General features: G+C 41.4%; 1 protein-coding gene across 3 annotated transcripts in view; it reads right to left on the reverse strand.

Moving 5' to 3' along the window:
• Positions 1–559: 559 nt before the first annotated feature.
• adamtsl2 (ADAMTS-like 2) overlaps positions 560–18,477 on the reverse strand; it is a 37,770-nt gene continuing 19,852 nt past the window's right edge. For 2 of the 3 annotated variants that reach the window (XM_057830775.1, XM_057830777.1), the window contains exons 3-19: positions 17,463–17,605; positions 17,310–17,385; positions 14,117–14,219; positions 12,756–12,901; positions 12,509–12,632; positions 10,895–10,975; positions 10,642–10,817; positions 10,036–10,306; positions 9,312–9,666; positions 8,651–8,754; positions 8,434–8,560; positions 7,714–7,927; positions 6,738–6,893; positions 6,474–6,644; positions 6,163–6,339; positions 4,349–4,493; positions 560–3,799 (exon numbers count right to left, since the gene is read on the reverse strand). In XM_057830775.1, the coding sequence (XP_057686758.1) occupies positions 3,672–3,799; positions 4,349–4,493; positions 6,163–6,339; positions 6,474–6,644; positions 6,738–6,893; positions 7,714–7,927; positions 8,434–8,560; positions 8,651–8,754; positions 9,312–9,666; positions 10,036–10,306; positions 10,642–10,817; positions 10,895–10,975; positions 12,509–12,632; positions 12,756–12,901; positions 14,117–14,219; positions 17,310–17,385; positions 17,463–17,605 (2,697 nt within the window). In that variant the 3' untranslated portion in view covers positions 560–3,671. Of the gene's footprint in view, positions 3,800–4,348; positions 4,494–6,162; positions 6,340–6,473; positions 6,645–6,737; positions 6,894–7,713; positions 7,928–8,433; positions 8,561–8,650; positions 8,755–9,311; positions 9,667–10,035; positions 10,307–10,641; positions 10,818–10,894; positions 10,976–12,508; positions 12,633–12,755; positions 12,902–14,116; positions 14,220–17,309; positions 17,386–17,462; positions 17,606–18,477 lie in introns of those variants that run through there. The other variant, XM_057830778.1, reaches the window with a different exon arrangement.

Consider the following 18,477-nt stretch of genomic DNA (forward strand, 5'->3'; position numbering starts at 1 on the left):
AGTGCATTTGCTTTTGTTCCCTCGTTTGCTAGCTTTTAGCCACATGTTATGCAGAATGGACTTCCTTATAGGCTCCTCTTCTGGCTCAACAGGTGGCCTTTTGCTTGTAAAAAAAAAGCTGTCCAAAGACATCACTCCCCGCAGCACAGGCAACAGCAGCTAACGCTGTTTACATTGACTGACACGGAGCTGCTATAGGTTTACAAACACCTCAGTAATGGCAGCCACCCACCACTAGAGGGCGACGTACACAAATCTCTACTCGGATTAGTCAATACAGTAGACAGGTATATTGATGTGTCAGGAGGCACAGGCCAGATTGCGGTTGTTAACAAATTATTCATTACCATATATTACCAAAAGACAAAGACGAAAGTTAAACGGGCTGCCAAAAACAACACTGCTGACACTGTATAACATATCATCACTTATATTGTAAAGCTGGTGTTACAGGCACTAAACTGTTCTGCTCTCTGCAAACGTAAGTGTGAAAATGAAAAAGTCCAGCTAGAAGCAAAGTGTATATTTTGATGTGTTTATTATCAACAACTTTCTTCTGTGCGTCGTGGCGCATCGTACAAAGAGGTATTCTTAATATTTATAGCAAAGACAGTAAGTTAAACACAGCTGAATACATTTTCAAGTGTCAGGAATCTCGGCTCCTCTGTCCACCATCATATTCTTTGTTTTTTTTGTTTGTTTGTTTGTTTGTTTTTTGTCTCTTTAGTACCCAATGGAGAAACATTAGGCAGTCACGCTGATGTGGCGGGAAAAAAACAACTAAAAGTATTATTTTTAAATGTGTGATGACAAATAAATACGCTGGCGGGCATATTTCATTTGCTGTCAACGTTAAATAATAGTTAATAATTGAATGGATGAAGGTCTTGTCTAGAGAAACACACAAAGTTGACTGCCAGACAGCAGGAGTCACACCTTCATTATTGTTCTGGTTCAAAACTAAAGGTTTGTTTAAGATTGTGGGTAAAAAAAAAAGTGATAGGCTGTCTGAAAAGTCACCATACACTTTTAAAAGTATTCCACAGGAAACTGATTTTCTCATATTCTAAGAATCAACAAAGAAGTTATTGCAGTTTTACTTGCTTAATTTGCTATCATGTATCAAAGTCTTGCTGACCAGCTGTATACCTCCACATTCCATATATGCCTCCATTTTTTAGTCTTCGTATGGACGCAGGGTGCCCTGACATTTTTTCAGCAGTGATTTCACTGTGAGCAGTGCAGATTCTTTCAGCAAGCTATGGCAGGTCACTGGGCTTATTAGCATAGTTTTTGGTATAGACCAGGTGTCGGCAACCTTAAATGCTTAAGGAGCCATTTTGACACACACACATATTATATATATTCTGTACTGAGTAAAGGAGATAAGTCTCCTTTTAGTAAGCAAAATAAACGCTCACTTTTACACACTTCTATTCACAGAACACTCACACAAGTCATTAATTCACCAACTATGTAAAGTGACAGTTGCAACTCAGAAGGTTTATCCTCAAGTCTTAGCGCTTGTGAATGGCATAACAATTTGAGGGCACACCTTACGAGTTGTAATCATGACTATAAATAGTTGGTGAATTCATGACCTGCGTAACTGTTCTGTTTACTAGGATACAAAGAAAGTAAGCCTGATTTATTCTGCTTACTAAAGGAAGGTTAAACTTTATTGATGAATCTCGCAGGTGCTACAATATTCATTTATTTAATATTGAACAGAGCCACATGCAGCTCCGGAGCCACGGGTTGCCGACCCCTGCTATAGCCCCACAGGAAAAAGTCACAAGGACTAATAAACAAAACCATGTAAACAACCACCGTGGGAGTATACCAAACTCCCATGTGGCACATTAAAACTATTCAGCCTATAAAGACAGTCATATTCACATTCACTGTGTCTAAGCACAGTATCTTATGTTTTACTTTATTTTATTAAAATGACCAAATACATGTTTTTGAATAGTTATTTTGAGATTTAGGGGGTATTTGTGGGTATTAACAGTGCTGGGAATCCTACTATAAAAATGTAATTAATCACATTTACAAATTACTTTTCTTTACATTCTTTACCCTAAACTTAACTATACACAAGGGTATTGCAGATGTTGCGATAACTAGATAATAGCCTTTGCTATGAGTGGAAGTCATTTAATGTTGGGAATCAACTGTTAAAGTTGTTAAAATTGCTCCCATATTGCATTAGTTCCCTTCTGTCTATTTTCGACATGTGTAAGTTTTAAAACTGTTTCATCATTTAAAGATAGATTTAAGTTTAATTTTTCCGATTTAGTAGCATTTTAGATAAAAGTGACTTAGGTTCGCTAGGAAGGTTCTCTACAACAGAGCCTTCATGAGAAGTCTACTGCTTTAAGATGGCGGCTGTTTACTAATGCATCTAGTTCTTTATTATACTGTATATGTTGCTAATGCCGCCGTGTCTGTCATTTGCATCTAGTTCTGTATATAGTTGATATCTACCGTAGCATCATGTGGACGTAGTTTGTAGGCTATCGGCTACAGTCAGGTATTATTGGAGCCACCTAGCATAGTAGCGTCGCGTTTGCAACGGCGTCCCAACTCCCTTGCCTCCTCCCCACTCCTGCTCTGCTCTCTCGTCTCTGTGAGTCCGTCTCTCTCAGACTTTTCTCGCGTCAGTCAACCAACATAGTAACGCATAGTGACGCACGCCTTTCCCGCCTCAGTGGCGGTAACAGCATTGCCAAGATGAGAAAAGTAATTAATTAGATTACTCTGTTACTGAAAAATATATAGTATATAGTATAATATAACGGCGTTATTCCCAACACTGGTACTTAAAGGGTTAATTCCAATTTACATGGAAATTCGGGTTACGTCGCCAGCGTAGGAACAGAACGAGTTCATAACCCAGGGACTACCTGTATATAGAAATTATCTGACTTTTTTTCCTCTCTCCCATTCAAAAAGGTTCCCGACCCCTGGTATAACATCTTCATTTCAGATAGAAAAAACGTGTGTGGGGCTTCCTGTGTTGTCTTTTCGGTGGCCAAAATGGCTCTGAGTGTTAAAGGTTGCTGACCCCTGGCCTCGCTCCTTTGAGGGGAATTGAATGAGTTCCGCGAAATTGGGGAAAAGATTCTGCAAAATGTAAGGGAAGCTTGAGTCCATAAGTGGCTGATTTGATGATGCTACAAGTATGAATAAACTCTGTATCCTGTGTAATTTTAAAGATTTATTTTTTTAAAGTATAGTGACTTTTCAGTCATCCTGTACAAAGAGTGAAGGATGGCAGAAAATACAATTTAAGAGTTAAGGATGGAAAAAAGAGCGAGAGAAAGGGAGAGAGAGTGAGAAGGACATGGGAAAAGTGGACAATAAATGAGAAGAAAGAAAGAAGATACATGTGAATGTTTAAAAAGAGCAAGACTGATGACAAGTAAGTGAGAGTGAAAGTCGATGGAAGGGAGAGAATAAGAATGGTGTGGGGGAAGAGCAACTGATGCGAAAAGAGGAAAATGTTGGAGACCGGCATGAGGAAGCTCGACAGTCAGCAAGCGCGTGTAACCTTTTCTTGTCTGTTGACTTGTCTTTTGTGAATGTAAACGTTGCACTCAGGCTACCTGATGAACAAAATCCATGTGCACAATTTTGGGGGAGGCAAGGTGAGGGGATGGGGAGCTTTAGGATGCGGTGGCTCGCACAGCCCGGCAGGAGTGGCAGCAGGCCTTGCTGTAGTACCAGTGACTGCACAGGTTGACTTTAAGAGCAAGGAGACAGTTGGTGGTGGGCCGGTCTTGGCAGCTCTCATCTGAACACCAACAGACGGTTAAAAATTGGAGATAAGAGTGTTGTATGGTGACAGTGAATTCAACTCACGTCACAACAAGCAGATGTTTGGTAGATTGTACCAAAAATAGACAAAGGCCATAATGACATGCAGCCAATATCCATGTTAAGGTTGATATTCCTTTTTTTTTTTTTTACATTCGGCATTATCCGTTCATATGCGTGAAAAGGGTTGTAAATTAATCGGCATATTCCTTTCGCGGGGCAATGTCATCATGCACACAGAACCAGATGACGTAAGTATTACATTTCTGCTTTCCAAAGAACACTGCAAACTACTGCATTTTTCTCGTCTTGTAAATCCTGATAAACTAGTACTTTGTACCACCAATTAAAGACCACACATCCCAAGTCTCCCAGACGTTCTGGGAGTTTCCCTGAAATTGATAGTGGCTGGGAAAATTAACATACAGTATTTGGGTTTTTGAAAGTAAGAAATTTGCCAGAAATTTGATTCTGAAAGGGTTATTGCATGCTTCATTTTGAAAATCCTTGGATAACAAACACCGACCTGGTGGCTCAGTGGGACATGGCTGTAGACTGCATGTCTGCTTGGACACGGGCTTGGTGAGAGGGTCACAGCCTCTCACCAGCTCGCGGTCCTGGTAGCACTTGACATCGCGCATCCTCACGCCTACGCCACAAGTCTTGGTGCACTGGGAACAAACAGGTTGCAAATTAAAATCAGGTTGCAGGGGCGCTATGCACATAAAAAAAAAGACAAATGTTACAGCCACTTTTAAACCGAGGTGGGTCGTAATGCGTTACATTTAATCTTTTACATTTTCTTGAGTAACGTTTGGATTAAAATTTACTTCTAAGAGTAGTTTTACCATGCCATACTTTTTACTTTTACTTGAGTACAGTGATCTCTCGCTACTTCACACTTCCAACTTTGTGCCCTCACTCCATCATGGATTTTTTGTCAATTAAAAAGAAAATAAATAAATAAATACAGATGAGCTGTTCCGAGCCAATCGCGTCTCACTCACTCCCCCAAAACCCTGCTCTTTGTTGTCCAGGCAATACACTGGAGTTGCTTATTAAAGTTAACGATGATTGATAGAAGTCTTCTGTTTGATTTGGCCAGGAAGCCTCAGCCTCAAAGCGCCGCATGTGTCAATCATCATTTAACTTGTTAAACAGTTGCTGTGGCAACTCATTGTGTGTAACCGAGGAGATGGAGCGAATTTGAGTGCACTCACTCAATGAAGCATTTAATAAAGACAAGCATTTGTATATTTTATTCTTGTTTGAAAATAATTTGGTGTGACAGTAACATGTTTAAAACTTATAATTTTTACATTTGAAGTGCTTAAAAAACATTTATTAAAATATACATATACATAAAAGTTTTAAATTATACTTTAGGGGGAAAAGTGATAAAACATGTCTTATATGTATCTCTTTCTAATGCTAAATCTGAATAAATACATTGAACACAGACAAAAAAATGTGCAAATGTTTTTTTATGGGTGGAGGTGTGCTACTTCGCAGTTTTTCACTAATCGTGGAAAATGGGGGATCGCTGTAGATTTGTGAAGAAGAAACGCTAAAATTACTTTGCTACTTTTGTGCTACACTAAAGTTGTTGCCTCCTCATTCTATATATTAGCTTTTTGCCAGTGGCTCTAGCAGTTTCACCAATGGGATGTCGCAACACTAATCACATGATTGCATTATACCAATCAGGCATAACAATAGTCACATAACCACATACAAGTTTGCAGTCGGAGGTCCTGTGATCACACTGACACGTAGCATCTTTGAAAAGCCATATAAAATAAACTGCCGTCCACGTTACTTAAACGCGCATATTTCAACCTCTCCTCCAGTTTGTATTTGGCACCCATAGACTACGGAAAACCAGAGATATGATCGGTTTAATTTCATGGTAGCAAATTTTTTTGTCCATTAGAGGGAACTCATGCTCTGCATACAGGTGAGGTTTCATTTCTGGAGATTTTTCTCGTCTGTATTAGATGATTTTTGTGTATTTCTCATGTAATACAGTACAGTATAATAATAACAGTTCATAGAGATGACATTGTGCTGAGAAAAAAAAAAAAAACATTTGCTACAACAAATCAGACATCTTAAGCCTTCACTCATTACTTTTTCACCAAATGCAATTTTTTCCTTGTACTTCAGTAAACTTTTTGGACGACTACTTTAACTTCAGTATTATTATTTTTAAGTAACACTACTTTTGAGTAAAATTTTGGGCTAACCTCACCTCTGCATGTGACGCTCCACCTGCTTCATATCACACACACATTACCATAATCTAACATCAAACACTACCTCTAGTGCAGATCGGTATACCTCGGACCACGGTGTTGTGTACCACTTAAAGCACGGCCGCTCGAAACAGGTGCTCTCGTCTTCAGGCCTCTCATCAGCACTGCATGCTTCTTCGTCTAAAATCAGGAACTTGCCACCACTGATGCCCACGCACTGGACAAACCTTCGCTTGATGCCGCGGCCGCATGTGGTGTTGCACTGTAGTCGGGTATCACACAGTGATAGATGCAGGATGCAAATCAAAATGAAAATTGAAAATTAAGACAAAAAAGAATGCAAATGCAAAATTTACATCCAGATTTTACACAGATTTAACTCTCAAACAGGCACACCTTTTCCCAGTCTTGACTCAGCCAGTGGGCAGGGCAGTCCCTCTCCCCACAAGGCTGTACAGAGAGCGGCTTTTCTTCCTCGGGGCATTGGTCCTCAGCCACCACGCGGCCCTCCGGAGCTTTGCAGTACACATGACGCACCATCCTCCCATGTGGGCATGGGCCCGAGCACTGTCGCGCGAGAAGGCCAAATACCAAAAGTCATACATCATGTCATGTCACGTGATTGTCAGTTCAGAATTTCGTGTCATGACGTCTACTCACAGGCCCCCACTCGGACACGGTCCAATGGCGTTCACAAGGCGGGCCTGTGCAGTTCTTGACACCGGCCGGTTCGGTCATGGGATCACATGGGCGACTTTCGTCAGAGCAGCGGACGTCACGGGTCACCTGATCTCTTCGGCCGCACTTAGCAGTACACTATGTTAGCACATGTTAACATAACTAGCCTGGTTAACATCTTGTTAACAGTTCAGTTTCAGTAATTTTTCAGGAAATGCTTCAGTGGTTCAGTTTCAGTCATCTCTGGTTTTGTTTTGGTGTGTGATTTTTTTCAATACGTCTTTGTATTGTACAGTATTGCCTGGCACTTTTACATTGCCTGGTGCTGTTTCAACATATCATGATTCTGTTATGATCCCTAATTCTGTTGGAGCGCGTAGTTCATTTTATGGTTTATTGTATACCTGGCTACGTTGTTGTACTTGGCTTTTTTGTGATATGTGTTTCTGTTGTATTACCTGGTTGTGTTAGTGCCAGGTTGTATTCGATGTGTGGCCCTTTGAGTTTCCTGACTGTGCTTTAAGACCTTTGTCTACCTAGTTCTGATGTAGTACAAGATTCTATTTTATTACTCTTTTCAATTGGAGCACCTGGTTTTGTCAGAATACTTGGTTCTGCTGTACTACGTCTCTCTTTTAACACCTGTTTTGGTCTGTTGTAGTCTCGTAATCTGTTTTCAGATTTTGTTTTAATACATGTTTTCTATAGTAGTATGTGGCTCTGCTGTCCTACCTGACTGTTTCAAGTCCTGATACTGAGAGTACCTGCTGTAATTTCTAGCGGCTTTCGTACACTGTCATCCTGTTCTGTTGTACCTTGTTCCGTTCTAGTACCTGTGTTGTGGTGCCTATTTGAGTTGTGGTAGAATATGACACCTAACATATTGGCATAGCTTCAAAACTCTAAAACTGAGAATCATCATCAAAGAGTACATGACACATAGTAGAAGGCATTATACCTCTGTCCACTCAGCCACCTCCCACTGGGGACCGCATGCGGGGCTTTTGCAGGCCCGCCTCTCCATTGGTCTCTCCAGGTCAGCCATGGTGCACAGGTCACTGTAGACAGAGCTATCTAGGCCAGGCGAGAGCATCTTCCAGCATCGGACCTGCCGGAACTGGAAACCCTCGCCACAGGTCTGGGAGCATTCACTCCAGCTGCTGGCCTCCCACCTGATAGGGAACACAAACATCCTTTGCTCACAGTACGACCAGTGCTGTTTTAGTTAGTTAACAAACACTACTCCAGTGGTCTTTAATCAGTTAACATTTGCGAAGGAGCCCACTTTCATGAATTTCTTTGAGTCTCAATGTCTCTGTTATTCTATAGCTAAAGTCATTGACCACTTCCGATTTGGAGCCTAGCAATGATGAGTGACTGACTGTTGGTCATTTGTTAGGTTATGTTACATTGTTCTGCTTTTTACCTTGTTCTTTTTTATACATTTTAAATTTGTTCAGTTCCAGTATTGTGTTCTGTTGTGGAAATCTTTGGTCCACTACTCTGACATTTAGCAACCCGTTTGAAAAAAATCAAATAATAAACAATTGGATATTTGCATTCATAAGTCAAGAAAGGTTCAAATTAATTACACCAGTAATGGTCAAAATGCATTTTAGGCTCTTCCTGAAATTTTATCCAAAAGTCTGATGGCAGACATTTTTTGTGACTGCTCTACCTGGGCTGACACTCCCGTCCGATGCAGAAGTCATGAACTGGTTCCGGTCGGGTCAAAGCATCGCAGTACATATCGTGCACTTCCACGCCATCATAGCGGATGCATGTGACAAAGGATTTGGACACGCCTGGAAGAAATCGCCAGCAAAGCTGAAAGCATATCGAGGCCAAACTGCTCTGGACTGACTAGAAAGTAGCAGCCTGGTGTGGGACAGTACCAATGGAACAGGTCATGCTGCAGGGTTCCTGCGAGGAAAGCTTCCAGCGGTACATGTCGGCTGGACTCAACTTCAGGTTTTTCTGGTAGAGCCTTGAACCCCCTCTGTGCAACATGACACCCATATATAAAGAGTAAACATGTTGTGTAACCTGTTTTGCCGATTATGCAGGGTTAATTGGATTTCTCAGCTTTTAGTAAAACCTGGTACTGTCTGTTGTGCTGTGTTATATGCATCTCTTCTGCAGTCCTAGTTTGTTCTGTTAGTTGAGAGGTTGTGTGTTTACAGGTTCTGTTATGTTCTTTAGTTTGGTTAGAAACTAGTTGTGTTGTTTTGGTTTTAGAAACTACATGTTGGTTTGGTTTTGTACCTGGTTCTGGTGGTTGTGTCATGATAGCTAGTTCTGCTGTGTTATCTAGTTCAATTGTAATACTTCATTCTGTTGGATGTTTGGTTCTGACTGGTTCTGCTCTGTGTCTGCTGTTGGCTGTGTAGTACTACTTTGTTCTGTTGGCTGTGTTTTGGTCCTGATTTAGTTGTGCTGTTGTTGCAGTTTTGTTGTTGTTCCTGGTTGTTTGGTTGTATTTCATTGTTCTGTTTGATTCCGATTCAATGGCTAATGTAGTTGTGTTGTGTAGTTCACTTGGCTCTGTCACATTACCTGGTTTTGTTCGAGCGGTTGCTTGCCCTGCCTGTTGCATACAGCGTCTTGTTGTGGTAGAAAACGTCTGCGCTGCTGCTGTTTCGTTTGCGTCCAAGCGTAAACTCCAGGGTCTGGTTAAGTCCGGGGGGTCGGTCGGCCTCAGGGCCGCCAGGTTCCTCCTCTGCCAAAAATAAACTGTCTTCTTCCATCTCCAGGAGTTGATTGGTTGAAATGTTGATGAGCAGCTCATCTGTGCCCACGCGTCCTTCCAGTAAAACCCTCCAAATGAGGTTGGGGGCATCTGCCTCAGGGTCCAAGGGCATGCCGGCGGGGATTGGGTTAACCGTGCTTACTGTATGGCTACTGTTGCCCTCTAGTAAACCAGAATAGAAAGAGTTAAAGACCCCATCTAAACATCTGCCCCTTCTAATGGGGTGGTGCGGTGTAATGGAGCAGTGTGAATTTTTTATCTGCTGCTGATACACTATGTACGTGCATAACATTAATAATGCAATGTTGCACGAACACTATCATCACACACACTGACACACACACACACGCAAAAAGACAAACAGACACACACGTATATAGTGCATTGCAGCTATTTTGAAACAGGACATGTCCCCTTTTGTCCTTTTAGACACAACAACTTTTTTGCTCCTTTTTGATAAAAAAAAAAAAAAAAAAAAAAGACTCACAAAGGAGAGCGACACACAAAAATACAAATGATGGAGATGCTTACCTGTGTAGTGTGTGTTCGTATCACAGTGTATGTGTGCAGTCTCCTCGTAGACCTCGTTGGTCTCCTGCTGAACGGCATCCCCCGGCCCCTCCATAGGCCCCCCTATAGGATTCTGCTGGTAGCGGCTAGCATTGGGCGCGGGCAGTGGCCCGGCCTCCACTGAGCTGTCGGCGCCCGTGTAGACAGGAGGCGGCGGCACAGGCGGTAGGGAGTCTCTCAGAACCGTGTACTCATATGTGATGTATGGTGTGCGACCATTCTGATTCAACACCTGAAAGGACACATCGGCGCTTGAAAACATCCATCTATTTTCAAAACCTTACCGTGAAACCTTGTTTGAAATACCAACCCATGGTTGAAAGTATATTTTGAAACCCTAAACCTCTTTTAAAAAAAACTTACTCTTAACCTTATCTTCTGCTTCAAACACAAACTTTGTAGTAAAAGCTTGATTTTGATAGCCAAATCCTATCTTGAATCCTTAAATTGAAACCCAAAACAATTGAAAGGACCCAACTTTGAAAGATGAACTCAAACAATATGATGCTAAATTAAAACCCTGTCTTGAAACCCAAACTCTCCTTTGAAACACTTAGCTTTGAGTACCAGGATGTTGACAGGCTGGTCCAGTGGCCCTTTAGCAACGATGTACTCAATGCCCGTCTCGTAGACATCCATGGGGCGGCGGTACTTGAAGACGGTGCCCGCCACGTGGAAGTTCTGAGGGCTGTCCACCTTGTAGGCGCCGTTGAAAAAGAAGTTTCCCGCCTGGTCAGTTACGGCTGCAAGGAGGAAGCAAATTTGATTCTGTTTGTCTTTATTGTCAGGGAAAAAAATCTCAAGATGGCCAAACACTGACCGAGAACATCAGCTGACTTTTTCCTCTCAATGACCTGGATGTCCCATGATCCTTCAGGGATTTGCGTGATGAAGGCGTAGCCTGGAAATCGGGACAAAGGAAACTAAGTTTTGTAGACTGTGTGGTGGCTGTGAGGACTGGGCACTGGGTGGTTGCTTGGAGTTGGTGGGTGTAGGAACCAGACAGTGGTGGAATTGGTTGGCAGTGCTGGGAACTGAAGTGGCACAGTGACTGACTAATGGAAAGGGATTTCAAATGACAAATTAAGACTTTCAAACATGGTTTTGGATTAAAGATAACACAGGAAAACACGGGTTAGGCTTTCAAACAATAGCTACGGATTCAAAGTACCTTTAGGGTATAAAAATGGGGTTTCAGGGTTCTTGAGTATGAAGCCCAAAGTAGACTTTCTTAATGGGGGGATCATCTATTTTTCAGGCATAAGGTATCACTTTTAAGAAACAATTTTACCTTGAGTTGATTTTTGAATGCTATATTCACACACAGATATGTCTCTTAAAAAAAAAAAAAAAAAAAAAACTATACAAGGCTTTCGTTTTTATGGTCCAGCCACTAAGTGTAAACAGAAGAAACACTCCTTTGAATCCAAAAATACATTTTCTTATCGACACTTTGGATGATTATTTGATTGAGAAATGCGCGTGGTAAGGTAGCAGTGCGGCACACGTCAGAGCAGAGGAGAAGCTCGGGGGAAAGGCAGAAGTAGGTATCACTGGGCGTTTCAGCAGCCCCGACCAGCAGGCAGGAGACATTTGATAATTTCTCAAACATAGGTGAATGGTTCAGAAAACCACCCTATCTGTGTTTTAACAGGAAATTAGCACAGGCATAGATTCAAAGCTCCAAAAGTGAAATCCGCATGGAATAATAGAGTTTTAGGTTTACTAGATAGGGCTAGTCTTTCAATTTTAGGGTTCTTAATGTGGAATCTGGGTTTTAAACAAAAAGCAGGTTTTAAATCACGTTCAAGCCAGGTTTAGGATTTCCATTTTTTGCTGAGGCCTTAGCCCTGCGTGTCTTAACCTTCGCCGAAAGACTTAGACCAGTGGTTCTTAACTATGGTTCGACTGAATCCCAGGGGTTCGGTAAGTATGTTTAAAGGGTTCCACAAAGGTTAAGACGCATAGGTCCCCAATTTCGTACGCTGTCTAAAGGCAAAGTGTCATTTTAGACTAGGTTGTGGACTGGTTTGCCCTCACCATACAGGTTTTATTCATTTTCTTCCAACTGCTAGTCCTCCATTTGATAGGAGGAGAAACTGGTTTGCTCAGTGGAAGGTTGACCCGCACTGTGTATGAGGTAGTACAAGAGACCTTCTGCCAGCGTGGACTCAAATTTTGACCCATTTAAAACACGCTTTCAAAATGTGAAGGAATTTGAACAGGAATTATCTAATTCCGACGCGTTCGGTGAATGAACATGTGAAACTCGTGGGGTTAAGTAGCTTTAACAAGGTTAAGAACCACTGCCCCAGACTTACTCACCGAACCACGGGGGTTTGATCGAACTCAGGGTAAGAACCACTGCAGAAAGCAGTTTAATATGGTAAGCTAGCGGGCGGATGTGGTGGATAAAAGGTTTGGTGTCACTCACCAAGCGTAGTGGCCCCTCGGCGGAAGTTTCCAGTCACTCTGCTGCAGCTGCTGCCGTCGCCCTGGCAGACTCCGCATTTGTCCAGTGTGTTCGATGAGAAGAGAACGCCATCACATCCTATTGGCTGCGAGAGGTTAAAGAAAACTAACGTCAGCTGTTTTTAACACAGGCAAATGATTTATAAATATAAAAATTTGCCTCAGTTCAAACACTGCTACTTTGCAATTGTGGCCGAGTGTGGACTCACCTCACACTTACCGTCCACGCAGACACCACGGTAGCTGCTGTACTTGCAGGACGTGCCATCGCGAGCCGCCACCATCAGCTGCCGCTGGCCATCAGCGGTAGTGCAATGGAGGTCACAAGGGTTACTGGAGATGTGCACATAGTCGTCTACAGAAAAAATTTGTGGCTCATAATTTAAATTGAATTTCAAACCAAAAATAAATATTCACATTTACATGAATTTTCACTGAACATATTATTGATAAATACTGTAACAGCTCATATGCTCCTTATTAACAACAAATTTAATTCGCTCTAGGACCTGATTTGTAAGTCGAAATGGCCGTATGTCGAGCTGGCTTTTCCCATAAGAATACATTATAATTCGATTAATTCGTTCCACAGCCCAAAAACCTAGGCTAAATCCTTCACAAACACTGCTGGTACAAGTACAAATAGCAATTACACACAGGAAAACAAACAAATGATAATTAACAAATGGTAATAATAATACTAGTACTAATAATAATGTAACGAATCGGGTTGTGTTTTGCATGCTGTTCCTGTATGCACCGTGTGACCGACGACAGAGTGAAACAGGTGCTGAAGAGTGGGACCTTTTTACTTTGTATTTTAATATTGTTGTTGGCGTCGGCTACGGCGGACAGTGGCCGTGTTGTGTTGCCCAAGTTCTAAAATAAATGCTTAAAACCTGATGAATCTGGCGACTTCCTACCTTGTTACAATAATAATAATTGTCACTGGCAAACTGACGCGCACAGCACGCTCATATTTTTCTATCATTTCAATTCCATGAGCGTTACCCTTTTCCTTTTTTCACCATCTGCACTAACCTTATGGGGACCCATGTTGATTTCTCTCAGAAGAATATCCGTTGTGCATCTGTCTTTCGGGAAAACACTGAGATTGCGACGCCGTCATAAATCGTCGTATTTTGAGCATGTCCGTCATACACCGAGACAAATGACGAGTCAAATTTTATGTTTGATGTCGAAAGGATTGTGTGTTGATGCGATCGTATGTAGAGGTACCACTGTATTAAATTGTATTATTTTACCAAGTTAAATTTCAAAAGTTTAAATACCATAGATTGCTATTTGTGTTAACATGGGATACTGCATATTGTAATAGTAATTGCAAAAGAGATGTTAGACAGAATTATAAGCCGTCATTTCATGGATACATAAATTGATTTTTTTTCATGCAAGTCAAGAATTAATCAAAAAATCTTTATATTAAACCATTTAAAGCCGTGTGAAACCCAACTGTGTGTAGTACCAGGATAGAGAGGTTTCCACTAGTAGCTGTGGCCATTGCAAAGTTGCGATTTAAACTCGTGTGAAACCCAAATGTGTGTAGTACCCGGATACAGAGGTTTCCACTGGTAGCTGTGGCCATTGTAAAGTTGCGAGTTGAAAGACCAGCACTGCTCCTCCCGGAAGCTTCGACCACTGGCTGGACAGTCCTGTGTAATGCAAACAATAAATCTGACAGTTTGTGTGTTGTAGATGTTCAATAAGACCTTACGCATTTGTGGGCCAGGACCCACATATTCAAAAATGCATGGATTCTTTTCAATATAAACAAATAAAAATAAATATAAGATTATCAATCAACATAAACCACCCCTCTCTTCGTAATAGACTCTTGATCGAAATGGTCTGGATCAAGTTGGAATATTCTGAATGGGAATGTACAAAAAGCATTCCTATTCCGATCAGGCTTTTAATTCGAATAAAAGTGTCCATGTCAACGTAGCCATGTATTCCAAAATTTGGGAACAAACAGTCTTTAGCGTGCTCGTCTTTAACGTCAATATATACGTGTCTTTTATTCCCGGAAGCTAGTAGAACCAAAGCGCATCAGCGAATCAGCGCAAGACTAAACTGGTCTGTATCCGAGATGAACACGTTGCTGGAGATATTAAAAGGTCTTAAAATTGTTGAAATACATGACAGTAGGAAGGATTGTTGTTTTTGTCAACGATGACGATAACTGAAATATTTCATTAATGAACATTTTTGTCATGACGATGAGGAGATAATAACGAGCTCGAAATGCATCTTGAGAGACTTAAACATAACGAAACGAGTGCCAGTTTTTGTCTGTTGAGATGAAATTCGACATATACAGTGAATCATTTGTCAGCATTGCTGCAGAGATTGAAGAGGTGGCGGGTCAGCCTGTTAGTGCTCAGACCATACGCCGCACTCTACATCAAATTGGTGTGCATGGCTGTCACCCCAGGAGGAAGCCTCTTCTGCTGACGGTACACAAGAAAGCCCGCCCGTCTCGTCGGACCATAGGAGATGGTTCAAGTAATCCATATGCTTTGTTGACATGTCTTCTGCAAACTGTTTGCGGGCTTTCTTGTGTACTGTCTTCAGAAGAGGCTTCCTCCTGGGGTGACAGCCATGCACACCAATTTGATGTAGAGTGCGGCGTATGCGGCGTACATTGCATTGTAGACATTGATTGTATGTCTTGTGCCCTGATTTAAAAACTGTAACCGGTGTTAATTTTCCATTGATTATTATGTTCCACTGGTAGGAGTAACATTTTGTGACTCGCTACTTCCCGGCATAGCAGGAATTTCATTTTTGCATTTACTTTAGTATGCAAATTCCCAGAGATAAAACCCCTACTTCTAAAATAAGTGTCTACTACTTGTCTGTCAATGTTCATTCGAAATAGTTGGAAACCTTTTATATCCCAACTAAAACCACTGATTTTTTTTTTTACATACTAAAACGTGCAAAAAAATTCAGACAAAAACTGGAGGAATTTTCATTGACTAAAACTAGACGAAAACACATTTTGAAACAACTAAAATATGACTTAGACGAACGTATTTTCGTCCAGAAGACGAAAATTAAAAGGGCCGCCAAAACAACGGTGGTACGAAGGCTGGAAATTGTTTTGTTGACATGGAGTTTGCTACGGCTTCTTATTATACTACTATTTCCAGTATATTTGGTCAATCTTCGGATGTCAAAATAATTTGATCTGACCAAAAGTGTGATGCATGAACAAATCCTAATTGGATAAATATTTTAAGTGCCCATGAAAAAAGTGTATTTAGTCATAATTTTAATCCAAACTCTGATCAGATTTAAGAATTTTTTCCCATGTAAAGGTGGCGACCTGGCTCAATAGTCATTCCCAAACCCTGAGATTGTGGGTTCAATTCCCCATCCTAGCGACCTTGTCTAAGTATCCTTGAGCAAGGTACTGAACCCCACATACCCTGATGCTGCGTCATCAGTAGCTAAATGAGGATATAGTGTCACAGCGCAAAGAGTGCCTTGACAGTGGAAAAGCACAGTACAAATTAACACTCAAAGTAGCCAATGTCCCGCACCCCCCCCCCCCCCCCAATCACAGCACGTTTTTACATTGGAGAAAAAATCTCACAGCACACCACAAACCAAAAATGTTTCAAAATTACTTTATGTACAGAATATAAAATAATTTCTCAATATTTATAGTTACTTAGTGTGAAACTTGAGCCTGTTTAGATGAACACAAAGCCAATATCCTGGCAGGAATTAAAGAAAGACAAACCCGAGACACTTCTTCAACAGCTCTTAGTCTCTGTTTTTATTTTTTTTTTATAGCAGTTAGGCTTGAAAAGCTCAGAATTATCAGACAGAGGGACTTAAGCTATGTCTTTAACTGCATCAGGGCCGAGCATTTCGCTGACAATGGCTTTGCAGGCAGGTAGTATTAATTAATCTGCCACAGTGTTGGACTTTTTGGGTTTAGCAACAAGTTCAGCAATAAGGTAACTGGCTTTGAGGGCTTTCTCATTTACCGTTGTAGTTTTTCCCCCCCAAAAAAAGTTGCCTGTTTCACTGTGTTTTCACGAGGGTAAATAAAATAGTCCATCGACTTGTTTTGAAGCGACGGATGTTTCATTTGGAGATGATGTTCAAGCTTGCTTGGAACCATGGCACTGTTGGATAGCGTTCAAGAACTGCTCAGATTTCTAACCATCAGCCATCTTGCTGTCCTCGACAATGTGTTGGAATAAAATACGGGGGGGCGGGGTTCACGGTCGTCTTATTTGGATAAAATGGAAAGGACACTTTCATGTATATCGACACTTGACGAGTTTAATCAAACAATGTACGTTAAGTTAAGTTAAGTTCTGGGGTCCACAATGTCGAGTAATACCTCGTTCATCTGCACAAGACTGAGAACTTTCTACCTACTCAGTCCTTCCTATTGCGACTCCGCCCAATGATGAAAAAAAAAAAAAGCGACATTGTATGATTTCTCGCAGCACACCTGACAATCTCTTATGGTACACTAGTGTGCCACGGCACACCGGTTGAAAAACAATGATCTGGAGGCCAAGATACTTAAACCCCTCCACTTGGGGAAGGACCTCATCCCTGACCTGGTGAGGGCATGCTGTCTTTTTTTAGGTGAGCGTGGAAGTACACTTACAGTAAATTTTTTTAAATGTTGCTTTTATTTTGCAAAAAACTGTCATGTTTATGTGTGTTTGTGTTTTAGAGTCCTTGCGTGTCGTTGTGCGTGTGCAACTCACTTGTGCATTGCATAGGTGGTATCTTTTGGAGGTTCCCGAACACGTCATATTGTCCTTGAAAGCAGCAATTTTCTTTCTTTAGACAAAAAACACACACATGGAGAATCACAAGAAACCACAGGCACAGTGTCAGACAAACATGAGTGTAGTGACCTCTGCTTTAGGCAGTGTCTCTCTTGTGACTTTACACCTCCACCGCAAGTGCGTGTGCATGCTGTCCACTTGGCCCACTCGCCCCACCAGAACGCCATCACCTGGAGTTCCTCCAGACTGTTGGAGGCCACGCTGCCTTCCTCCTGCACAGGCACATACACACACGCATGTACCGTAAATGGTCACACCCATGCACGCGAACAGTCATGCACACACTCATACACACAAAGACAACAGATTAAAGTACTACCTAAAACATACAATACACTAGTTACGGGGTGATACACCTGGAATGCACAATACGATGCGCCTCGATGGCAGGATCTTAATACGATACATCATGATACGATATCCAAAAATGTAAAGAAAAAAATTCCGATGTAATTAACTTTTTTGTTTGTTTCAGTAGCACATGCAAATGCAGTACATATTACAGTATAAAGCGGGCGCAAAATGCAATGGCGATCGCCTGTCAATTTACATTTTGTGGATTTCGGGCTGTGAAACAATGTAATCTAGAGCCAGTGAAATACTTTACAAAAAAAAAAAAAACGTTTAAAGCCAAACACTGTGGGAAAGCTATTATTTCTAGATAAAAATGGAAAAACACATTTTCCCTTATAGCGCTTGTTGCATTTTGTACATGTAGTAACACAAGCACACTCATATCATTTTTGTAGACAAATAGCCATAAAATTATCAACACTGTTGGCCTCTAGGGCTTTAAGACCACGTGATAGCTCCATCGAGCAAATGAACCACTATGATGCTTTGAACCCATTGGCTGTAAAGCGTCATTGCTTCAACAAGCTTCATTTGGCCATCACTGCTCCCTTCGGAGAGATGGACAACCTCTGATGCCATCTGCTGTCAATACTTGTAGTCCAACATGCGTCAAGCATCCTAGTGTGCATTGCAGAACTACAGATGTAAATAAAATTCAAACTTCATGTTCTGTGCTGAATATTTATTTAGCTACTGTTCCAGTTGTTTCATCAATTGCAAGTTATATTAT

The sequence above is a fragment of the Corythoichthys intestinalis genome, chromosome 3 (assembly GCF_030265065.1).
Source record: "Corythoichthys intestinalis isolate RoL2023-P3 chromosome 3, ASM3026506v1, whole genome shotgun sequence".
In the NCBI taxonomy this organism is placed as follows: Eukaryota; Metazoa; Chordata; class Actinopteri; order Syngnathiformes; family Syngnathidae; genus Corythoichthys; species Corythoichthys intestinalis.